General features: G+C 38.5%; 1 protein-coding gene across 1 annotated transcript in view; it reads right to left on the reverse strand.

Moving 5' to 3' along the window:
• Window positions 1–12,704, reverse strand: part of LOC141898579 (homeobox protein cut-like 1) — a 61,484-nt gene that overhangs the window by 8,818 nt on the left and 39,962 nt on the right. The window contains 1 exon segment of the mRNA XM_074784555.1: window positions 2,850–2,898. Coding sequence (XP_074640656.1) covers window positions 2,850–2,898 — 49 coding nt within the window.

The raw sequence follows: 12,704 nt of genomic DNA on the forward strand, positions 1-12,704 counted from the left end.
GCGCATATTCCATTATTGTAGATTTAAAAAAAACCCCGAAGAGCAGTTCGTAACCGATCTCAACGAAATAACTGACTGAAGAAAGAGTCAAGAGAGATGATGGGTAGAGGAAACTGCATCTTCATCTATAGATGAGCTAGATACTGATAGGTGTACACAGCGCACTGTTTATATATACAACAAACCCGACAGTACAGTTTTATATTTTACCTATACATTCCCCGGTTATAAATCAAAGCGAATCACGGAAACAGCGCATTTTTGAAACGGGAAACATGAAAAAAAAAGCAGCAACAGCAGCAGGAAACAACAGATGCAGCAACAACGCACAATGAATTATAGACGCAACGCTCATATTTTCAGTTTATATAGTTTTTGTTTATTTTCAAGTCACGACGATGAAAGGAAAATCACTTTTCATCCGTTTTTGAGGCTGCGTTACAAATATTGAGATCTATTTACAAATAATTAGATTTTTGAATCGCTTGAACTCTTTTGCATCTTTGTTATTTGATTAGATTTTATTAATCATAGTCGAGTCTTTGAAGTTTTCTATAAAAACCTTCAAGTTGTTCGGAGATAGAGAAACCGATCAGGATCAGTTATCATTACGATTAGACTTTAAAAAATGTCATAGTTTATATACGCACGTATATTAAATATGACAGCGCAATTCAATACACATTTGAAAATGCGATCGAAATTTCTACTTGAAATTACTGATAGATGATTGAGAGCACCTGCCATCTCATCGAAATAGTCAATCAGTATACAATATGAGCAGTTATACTTCTACTATACAGGAAGTAACCAGTAATTATTGATATGACAGTTGGACCATCTGCTGCGTTTGTCGTAGTACTACCTTACTGTGCGTGCACCACCGACAGAGAGTCTAATCAAAGTGTCATAACCATCGATGATTGAAGTGTCCAACGCCTTAAAACTACACCACGCGAATTTTAATAATCAAAACGTTTTGTCTGATTTTGTACACATCATATCCAGTATATTCAATAGAAGTCGTCTGATTCACATTGACCACTGACAAGTCAGTGTATCTATTTCGGACGCGACTATCTCGACATCGCCTTTCAGCACAAATAACAGTAATTTGATATCGAAAATAGGTTTAATCGAAAATTAACTAGAAACCATTCTGATCTTGAGAGTATCTCGGCAATAGAGAGTAGAAACTCCACCTCAAATAGTGAATGGTAATTAGGTCTGCTGATTTTACTGTCATAGGCAAACTTCATTCGAAAGTTCACTTCTTTCAGAACCCGAGGAAAGAATCACTTCAATCGTGATTTGGTTATCGATAGCGATTTCAGATATCTTGCTCGAAACTAAACAACAAATCATTGCACATCGCAGACTTAAGTTTCGAAACCTTCGAAACCAAAATTAAAATGTCAACATATATTCGATATTCTCATTATTCTAGCCCGGTTTTCTTTCTATTCAATGCGCTTGATTTTTTTCGTGAAAATATATACAATGTGTTCTCCGGTTCATTAACGATATATCGTTCAATAACAGCGAGTTATTCGAAATACCGTACCCGGGTAAAATTGATAGTCAAAAGAAAATATAACAAAACGCGGGTGATCATACGCAGGGGAATGAGATAACAAAAGATAAAATATAATTCTATCTATTCAAGAATTTGAGATCAACAGCTTTCATTTTTATGATCTCGAGAAATCTCGAGAAACCGTCGAACAGAAATCAGAGAAAGGAGGCGAGCGGCAAAAAGAGCCACATATAAATGAAAGCGATCTTCGAAAATTCGAACAATAGTGGTGCGCGGGAAAAAAATTGACCATTCTATCCGTCGGGGAAAACATGTCAATTCATCAAAAGACTTCGAACGCAGCTCTACTCAAATTAATTATCTCTCATTTTACTTAACGTAGTCGGGCTATAATACCGATCATTTAACTGTAAAATGATTCCCTTCATCGCGACTCATCTTATCATAAAATCGACGGATAATGTCACACGATGTCAAAAAAAAAAAAAATACGTTTCTCGCTTCAAACGAAAGATGTTCAGTTTCTGAAATGCAACTCGTTCGTTTGAACCGCATCGCGAAAAAGATCTAGACCGAGATGGTTAATTTCATTTATTGAGAAATTGCAAATTCGGCGATCAAAGCGAAATATTGAAAATCCTGAAAATTCTCTTCTGCTGGTTTGTTCAAAATCAGTTAGTGCCCAAACAAAAGCACATACGCAATCTGTTTGTTACATTCATTCATTCATTCAGTCTTGAAGAGTTCCTTCCTGTAGAGTTTATAAGTTGGTGCACTTCTAAATGGCCAGGTCTAGATGTATGCCGATTGGTCAAAATACCAAATAAGCTCATCAATATTCAATTGAAATGCATTCAATGCAGAAATAAGAACTGACACAATGAAATACTTGACTGATGGACATGACATCAATGCTCAGATTTTCAATTATGAAGTAGGTCTATTAGAAAAACAAAGTTTTGTTCCAGAGTATTAACCATAACTTTATCTGTTCACTCACTTTTACGCACGTCCTTTGATGTTCAAAAGATTTTATACCGCGCGTAAACGATGAATACAAACTTAATTCATTTCCAGAAGTTTATTTTTAAAACGATTAACAAAACACCATCTAAACAGACCAGTCTTAAAACATGTGTTCGTCAGTAATAAAATTCTTTGAAATGAACAGCAACTGCTATTTACTGGTCGGCTTTGATGTTAATTTCTATAATTCATTTCTCAACTGAGTTCTTCCGACTTTAAACTTCTCAACTAATTCGTTCTACTCCGGATTCACGAAACAAGAAAGAAACGAGAAGAAACTTCTTACCTCATTCGCTCGGTCCAAGTCGGCCATCACTATTTCCATTTCATCCGACCTGAAAATACACAAAACAAGGTCATCTTAGATCAAATGCATGTAAAGTGAATCATGTCTTTAGTCTTAAAAATTGAAGATTCTGACGTACAAATTTTCTATGGTGGAGTTTTTAATTCTGTTAAGTCCTTCGTCAGCGACAAGATCGCAATTCAATCATAGATTTTTTAGCAATCAGTAATTGTGAACGATTTCTTATTTGAATGAGCATCGCGAACAAATTGAACGTTAGAACGTTAGTCGTATATCTACGATATAAACAACTACCAATTTACGATAGAAAGGTCATAATCATGGTTCAGATATAGTGAATATATATATATAAATATACTAAAACTATACTAAATTAATACGAATGAATTCTGTGTAATGATCGAGTCAGAACTGGTCATTACTAGCAATTTCTTTTCGATCAATTAATGTCCACACCCTTTGAATCAGACAAGCCTCTCCGATGCCTCTCTCTCTCTCTCTCTTATAATGTAACGTGCAAATCAAAACCGATATCAAATTTCGCACGGAAATTACTAGCGATACGAGTCCGCTACGTTTTCAAACGAGAATAGTCCCAAAAACGACCGCGGCAATATCGACGATGACAAAGAGAAGAAACACGCGGCGCGAACGTGTGGCGCGAACGTTCAAACAAACTTTACGTTTCAAACTGATCGCTGGAAATCAGCTTCATTAAAGACGAATAATAATGATCGGATTGCACTCAAGATAATGAGCTGTAAATCTATACGTGTAAATGTCAACTGACATCCACAACTCTTATTTCAATGGATATGCAATATGCACCGATGACACGAGAAATTCATATTTCCTCTGTTTTTTTGTTGTGTTCATTACAATATTACTTGAATACGAGCTTCAAAAGGGAAGCGATTGTTTCCTATGATCAGAAAAAGATGGACAGGGGCGAACTTCGGTTCGGTTTTTGTAGTTAGTCGACTAGTGGTTGGAACTAACCAACACACTACAATTCTGTCATCTCGGAACCAGGTCCGACCTACAGCGACCGTGCTCAATCCCGTGGTCGACTATTTCCGGACTATAGTTTCGACTAACTGACATTCCATTTTGTTCGGTTCACAAATAGTCGACTGACTCCGATAAGCGAAGTTCGCCCTGACTGAACACGATGGCCGCAGAACGGCATCGAAAAAAATGCTGCATTTTTCATTTTTCATCGTGTTGACAGTATTTATATATACTTCAATGCAAATACTGTCGACACCATGAAAAATGCAGCCAATATAATATGGCTTTTAATGTAGATTTGGAGAAAGATCGAGTGAACAAGCCATTTACGATGATACGTGGCTTCGATAAAACGCACAAGCACGGTGATAAGGACAAAGTTTTATATACGAAATGGACAGTGAAGGAGGAATGGTGACGATAAAACAACAACTTGTGCAAATCAATATCGGAACGCCATTATCGGGTCTGTCTGGTTAACACCGAACAGCCATCAATTTACACAGACAAACAAGTCAAATAACACGAGTTCTCGCGTCCACAGATCAGCTATGATGCTGCTTTATGACGCTCATTTTTATGATTAATTCAAATCGATTCGAAAAACCACAACAAAACCGTAACAATAAAAGAACTCGGTCGATAAAGTTCAACGATGAAGTTTTTAATCATTTGCCTCGGTTCTTAAGACGTAATTAAAAATTCTTTTTTCCCACGTACAAAAAACTGAGCCATCTAAAACTCTGAATATATATATATATATATATATATATATATATATATATATATATATATATATATATATATATATATATATATATATATATATATATATCAATCGTACTTTACAGTTATTAAGTCTAAAACAGAAATTTCTATTGAAATCACATGGCTCAAACTTCGGACTTGTTTTTTAACAAAATAGGGTTAGATTCAACTTTTAGTCAAGTTAGTTAACTAACACAAACTGGTCAACTAAATTTACCACACAGATTACATAAAATTTACCGCGGGGATTTAACTTACATAATGTGACATAAAGACTACATGAATTTGTTAATTGATGGAGACCCCAATGTACCAAGCCTAACGATATATATGTAATATTCTGAATTAATATCAATTTACAAGTCGCAGATGGCAGGCAGGTCAATTACTAAACCTCAAGCGTATTGGTGATAAGAAAATCATTGCCCCAGTGTTCATATACAATTCTTTGAAATCAATGTTAAATCATAAAACTTTTGCATAGATTTAGTCAACTCAGTGAACCAACACAAACTGGTCAATGAAGTTCACCACAGGGATTGCATATGTGAACTTATGTACCTTATCTTACAGCATGACTACATGAATGTGATAATTGACGGAGACCCCACCGTACCAATCCTAATGGTATATACCAAATTTCCTGAATTAACATCAATTTACAAGTTGTAGATATCAGGCAGGGATTGACCCCCAGGGTCCGAATAACATGACAATTCTTTGAATCCACGTTAAATCATCAAACTTTCAAATACATCTTAATTCAATTCAGTAAGATAGAAAACGATTTCGACGATACTTGAAATACAATTAAAATGCAGCTTAAATTATGACGAATAGAATAGATATCAATGACATACCTTGAATTCGAGCGAGTGACATCTCAGAAGAAAGCGCTTCTACTCAATGATAAACCTCACGCGCATGTCTCGCGTTATATATTTATTCCAATTATTAATTTATTGATTGTTTTAATGCAGTACGGTGAACCCGACGATGTTTAACCAACCGTGTGATAACCACAACGACAACGAAATCGTTCCAAATTTGACAAGTTTTTTTCGCCTATTTTTTCGCCGCCGGTGCTAGCGACCGATACACGACGACGACGGGGACGATGCGCGTACGGGGATACCGCGGATACCACCCGCCCCGATGCGCATATACGACGCAATAAGCCCCGAAGGTGCGTATAAATACAGGGCAAACGAGTCTCTCTCTCTCTCGTAAAGAGAATGAGATAAAATTAATGAAGAAAGAGAATGAAGAGATCGTACGGCAGGGGTGGTGGCTCACGCGGCCGATCAGGTAAGAAGTTTTCATACAGTTCGACTGATATCTATCTATAAATCAGCGCAATCGCGTTCAGCCAATCGCGTTCATTCAACGCCGGCAATCATAATTTGATGCTAATTTGTATTAAAGCCATCGTGAAAATGAGGATTGATTCACACGTGAGTCGTGTGTCGCCGCGCCGCCGCAGCCGTGCCCCGGCTAACTCGCACCGATATAAACCAATAACGGCACATTTTGAATTCGATTCGTAAGAACGCGAGCGTCGATGCCGACAGCGAACGAAGGGGGGCTCCTATTGAAATTGGAAAATTCGTTAGAAACCGAATTTAATCGGTATTCGCGCCGAACCGAGCCGAGTTTCGCTAAATACCATCAATCGAATCGATACGAGGCCGAAGGGCAGATTTTACACCGACGACGACGGAAACAGCCGATAAATGACAACTCTTTCAGAAAAATACCAATAATAATGTTGATTTATCATCTACAGATCAGAATAATACAATTTACAGTTGCGTGTCTCCCCTCGAGGCAAACAATGAGGTGAAATACAGCGCCGAAAAATTCACCGATTAACGACCGAACGAGCTGGGTCAGTATTTTTCACCCGCGGGTCGTTTTATCGGATCGCGTCGTTATTCGTTATAAAACGATTCGCCGAATCTTTAAAAAACTCGCCGCGCGATAACTTTCGAAAGAAAAAGAGACACAGACGAAGACGCTTTGATTTACCCTAACCCTCGGTGTCATCTGATAATCTTTATGTATCTAAGGACAGCACTTAACGGTATATTGATCTGCTAATGGACCCGATATTTAAGATTTGTCCATCTGTTTCAATAACACACGAGACACAAACGATGTTCAAAGGCCGGATATCGATGGAACGGATGTTGAAGAAAATGTTTTTAAAATCTATAGATTCGCGGAGAGATATGAAATCGGTGTAAGACCTCGGCGAACTTATCGAATGAGGAAGGACGATAAAAATAGAGCTAACCGCAAAAGTTCAGGAGCCTGATTCCCCGAGTCAAAACTAACGACGTGGCGGTGGTTTTGATTCGTACCCAGTCGTACCCTGGGTAATAGAAAGTAAAGCCCGATCGGCGACAAATTCTCTACGATATCGCCTAGTCAGCGGACACCGGCAACCTTCAGCAGCCGAGATCGGCCGAAATCGCCCGAGTCACCTAGTGCGCACTGCTACCAGCGACAAGTCAGTTCAAATCCCATAAAATAGCAAATCAGTGCCGAGATAGAAATCATGTACGAATTCACGAATAGGGAAAAAATGAAGTGATGCCAACAGCTAGAAGCGCCACGTTACGACTCTTGATTCGGCCACAAAAATCACCATCTGCGACCGGCTGACGGTCGTCGGTGATTTAAACCGAAGTTGCCGGCGATTAAAAATCAAACAATTTGGTAAAAATTGTGCGAGCGGGGTTTAGTCGATTTACAATCTGAAGAAGACGAGCGAAACTACGACTGCCTAACTCAGCCTCGACGCTCACAGAATTATCGAAAACCTATTAACGACTAAGTCGCAATTGCGATGACTGAAAAGAGATACAGCAATTTGTTTTATAGGCTCCTTAGTTACCAAAACAGCGTTGAACCTAATCATCCGACAGCGTGTATCATCAGTCAATCGATGTGTCATTATCTGCAACATTCATTACTGAAAATATATCTATAGCAACAATACTCCCAATAGACAGGTCATAAAGACACATAATGCTCCAACATTTATTGCAATCCAATAAACTGGAAAATGCACCAAGCGATCCATCGTCAGTCAGTTAGTCTACGCTCGTTCACGAACAGTATAAACAGATTAATATTGTAGATAATGAGAAAGACATATGAAGACTGCTTCGTTGCTGGCTTAGTTTTCAGTTGAACAACGATATTTTTCGTTTATCTCGGGACTGTGGGGGCATTGATGAGAGATCACGGACCAAGCGGGCAAAAGAAAGAGAGAGAGTGAGACAAAGAGAGTGAGGCGAGACAGAGAGTGGAACGGCTGACTAGTTTAATTACTACATATTAACCTGGACCCAGTTCCACAGTTGCGAGTGAGAGTCGACTAAACAAGAACCGTACAAATGACTCCTGTTTACTGACGTATCACTTTTCCAGTTGAGAGACTGATATAACCAACCGCTGCGCTATGACCTGCAACCAGTTCTTTTTGCCTATCATCGTCATTTCGCTGCGAGGGAAACATTTTCCATCTCGACGCTTACAAGACGAGAGCTCGGGTATGGTATAAACGAGCATGATTATTCTCCTTTGCTTCGACTTCGTGTCGAGCCATTAAGGTTAATGTTTGCATGAGCCGATGAGCGAGCGCGCGCACGCGCCGGTGCGGTCATCATTTTCCTTACGTCGTCGTCGCCGCCGCGCGAAGGATGCACCGGTGCACAAAAAACCAATCGGCAAGTTGTTTCAATCACCGCTGGATCAAACAGTGTAATCACGGTTATTGCCGACCGGGCTTTGTTCCGCGGCGACAACAGCCCTTTGACACAGTAATCCCGATGGAATGCTATCAACAAGATCAAAGCCGCAGTAGTAAGCCCTTCTTTAAGGTGTCAAACGATCAAACCAATGGACTGGCACGTAGATATATATACACGTTCCTGATCCCCTTGTTTGCATTAATATCGAATAGTTATTCTCATAGCGGGTCAAATCTGAGGCCTGAACCGATGCATCCAGTTGAACCGCGATGACGCGGCCATTAACGAAAATTAATCGACGACTTCAAAGCGTTCAGTAATGATTATCAGTCGCAAATTAATTACCGAAACGTGAGTCAATGCGACGATCTTTAATCGCGTGGTCTTAGATCGCGAGGAAATAGTTGTGAAATTATTACTTACCATCATCTTAAAACAAATCATCAAAAGAATGAGAGGGTTGGAATAGTGCAACACCTCGTCATGCCTCGGCCCTGATATAAATTCGGTATCGACTATGAATTCATCTATTTTTTGATCGCTTGATCACAGTTGTCACAATTTGTGGCCAAATGGTATTTTTCCCCGACCAGCCATTCTTGCGCACAAAATAATCACAGAACTGTATCGGGATTTATTTGAAGCCAGAGTTCTGAGAATCATTTGATAGCAAAGTCTATGATGAAGTACGGTTATTACGCGCAAAACAAAGGACAAACTAAATATTGATTGTGAAAATATTGCGAATTCAATGGGCTCTTCAAGGGCCAAATTCGCAGTTAGATTTACTGCCATTTTATTTAACGTTTCTAAAAGAACTTTAATTAATCGATACAAGCGATATTTTAATGTGATGGAGTGCACTTCAAGAGTACTACAAACTATATTCGTGCTATCTACTATTTCACCTATCTATCTATTGTCGTACGACTAGCAGCCATTTTTTTTGCAACGGGCCTCGTTACAGATGAAATCATTTCTTAATCGGATAATTCTTAGTTACCGGGTTTCTTTCAGCCATTCGGCCGACGTCTCCCAACGAGCCGAGATTTTTTTCTTCAATTCATCCGAAGAATGAATCCCTTAATGCCGTTCGGATAACGACCAGGTCCGATTCCAAAAACTTCGATCAATGATTTTACAAAATGATAACTGAATGAACATTCTCAAACGCAATAGATATATTATTTTCAGGAAGAGAGAGCGGCAGAGAGAGAGAGGCAAAGAGAGAGAGAGGCAAAGAGAGAGCGATGAGAGTTTGCTATACGAACGAACGAAGAAACACTGTAATTCGAATACACCATTCGTTTATACAGAAAGGCAGAGAAATGACATTTGCAATGATTTTTTAAGTCGGAATCGTTGAATTCTCCCGATAGAATCCGTCTTACAGATAGATTTTCCTCATCTGATTCACGACGAAGACGACGAAGACGAATCTTCGGTTGCATGAGATCATGCAATCACGAAACATTCTTGAATTCAATACAATGAACGTTGACAAGGTGGCTTATTCGTACGCTGCAGAGGCTCGACCGAAACATACCCGCTACTTCCGATCTGACATGCAACTTCTGGCTTAGAAAAATCTAATGATTCCAATCGAATTCAGGTTGTCATCTCGAATCTATGATTACACGAAAGTGACATTTCACAAATACCGCCTGCATACGATATGTACATATATACCTAGTAGCTAGAAAAATAGCAGTCATTAAGTTGCCATTTTTACGAATGACGAGTGAGTGCATTCTAGAAGTTACTGAAGGCACTCCATGAAGAAGTTCACACTGAAATTGGTTATAGCCGCGTTCACATCACGTTATTCAAAACTTTCTAAATTTAGTCCAAGCCGACCAAGCATTCGTTCTATCGAAACGTCAGTTCTATTTCAGATCAGATCAACTCAGCTGACCAAAAGATACATCCATATCTGTTCTAAATTTCAAAAACAACCATTTCTGTGAATAGAAACTTAAGTCTGTCAATCAGTTTTGCGTCTAGCTGGACCAGCGATAAGAGCTGATTTAAAACCATGAATGAAGGTACAGCAATGATTTGGTCCATGCTCAATGGGTCCGTTCCACAGGCATGGGCCAAATTAGAACAACGAACAAGCAATAATGTGAATGCACCTAAATAGTAATTCTATTTTATGGACTTGTTCTGGATGAAATTTGCGCGTTGAACACAGGTATTTATAGCTGATTCTACAAACCGTCTCTCGGTTGTGCTGCAAACAAAGTAAGGCAGAATTTGATAACAGTTGATAACGACGAATGACGCCGGTGATAAATAAGAAATCAGGGACTCGGTTAAAACTAGCTTCAAGCGAGATATTTCAAGGGATGGAATTGAAGTCCCCCGAACCAGGAAACAACCCGATCCATCGCGCTATATATAGAGTATCATTCTGTACTGACGATTTCATCTCAGGACAGGAAACTTTCGCTTCAAATTTGTCAGATAACATTATACTGGAGTCGCTGCGGACCGGTTATAAAGTCAATACAACTTAGATCTTTACCGAACTAGTAAGAGTTGACGATTGCTGTCGCAGCGTGGAGGTGACAACTTCTCAAAACTCCCATCCGACAGTTGCATTTATCAAATTGCCATTTGTCGGAGGTTCTTCCGATAGCCATCGGAATATTTCGATGATGGTGGAAGTATAATTACGATCTTTCGCAAGATTAAGCATAAACGATAGCCGCGATATATTCACGTTGAAGATGACACGTCCATAGTTGAGTCATTGATGAAGACAATCTTTTAACTCATTCTCCATCATGGCCTTCTACTCGGCGAGCGAGAGCTTAAGAGCAATTCAGTTTAACATAAGTCTGAGTAAGAATTGAGAAGATACGCCACGAGTGCTCTATATGTTTTGATTCCGGAATCAAATCAATTGAAGGAAAATCAAAAGTTATAATCAGGAAGAAAAGCATAGGATCTATTTAAGAGGGGCCCCATTTATTTGATATACCTTTTCCCCGATTACTCCCCGACATAGAAACTGTTCGATTAGCAATTTCAACAAATTTCACAGACTTTTCCTTGATTTTTAGTTTTTTAACAAATTTCCCCTAACTGTTCCCTGACTTTTTTAAAGAATAGAAAATTGCCCTCATTATCCCTGATTTTCAGGTAAGTGCGACCCCCCCTGTCATGTATTTTTCTCATCGAAGTTATTACATCGACATCGATTCTACTATTTCGCTTTTAAAGGCGAAATATTGGTGAAATTGCGTTGCCATTTTTCACCGGTGCTCTGAAGCGTGTGGTGAATTTCCCAGAATCGATTTCTATCTATCAGTAAATTACAATAACACTTTATGCAATATCAGTCTCATCATGCGATGACAATAGTGTCAAACACAATTATCGACTCGCTTCACTTCAAACTCTTTCTTCGTTAATCATTATTTCTTTAACACACGCAAAGTCCTTAGGTACACGATTTCAGTTCATGCACCATCGAAAAAACAAAAAATCATCCACCAATTCAAACCTTTTATTGAAAATACATTAATTAATGGATATAAAGCAAATACAGTTAGGAACAATGTTTTAGTTCCTGATATCTGAAAATGAAAATAATTTCCACACCTACGAACAAACAACCCAAATATTTACAACCTCAAAATCAAGAGCAGATTTCTATTTGATTGTAGAATATATCGCGAGATTACTAGACTTATGTTGGGATATCAAAAAATTGAAACTATCTTGAAACTATGACAGGATACAAAACATTTCTGATTTCACCATTAAAAGGAAGATGTTTAATTCGATTATTTCCTGCGTTTTCTCGATTAGAAACGCTAAGGCAAACAGTGATACGGAACTCTTAACACAGGATACTGACAATAACTAAAACACACGTTCGTTTTGTTGTTGCTCTTTGACTCAACCTTCAGGTCATCAGCTTCTAAAGGTACATATTTTCATTTAGATGAAATTGAAATTACATCAAAAAGGTTTGTACGGAACTACTGCATCAGTTCAAATAAACGCAGTTTATGAACATCTAATATTACAAAGAATCCAGCATAGCAATACGGTCTTTACACCTAACATAATGCAAGCATGTATGTATATATATACATTTTGAATTTTAAAAAAGTAACATTAAGTTGATATAATACATTTCCAAAGGAAAGCATTGATTTGTCAACACCAGTGAACAATCTAAAGCCTATTATGGTTTTATTTGCCGGCTGCAAGTTTGCCATATCTCGTTACTTTGATCGATAAGTTGCCGGCTTTGAAGTTGACGACGGTTTTTCTTTTG

This window comes from Tubulanus polymorphus, chromosome 2, assembly GCF_964204645.1.
Source record: "Tubulanus polymorphus chromosome 2, tnTubPoly1.2, whole genome shotgun sequence".
In the NCBI taxonomy this organism is placed as follows: domain Eukaryota; kingdom Metazoa; phylum Nemertea; class Palaeonemertea; order Tubulaniformes; family Tubulanidae; genus Tubulanus; species Tubulanus polymorphus.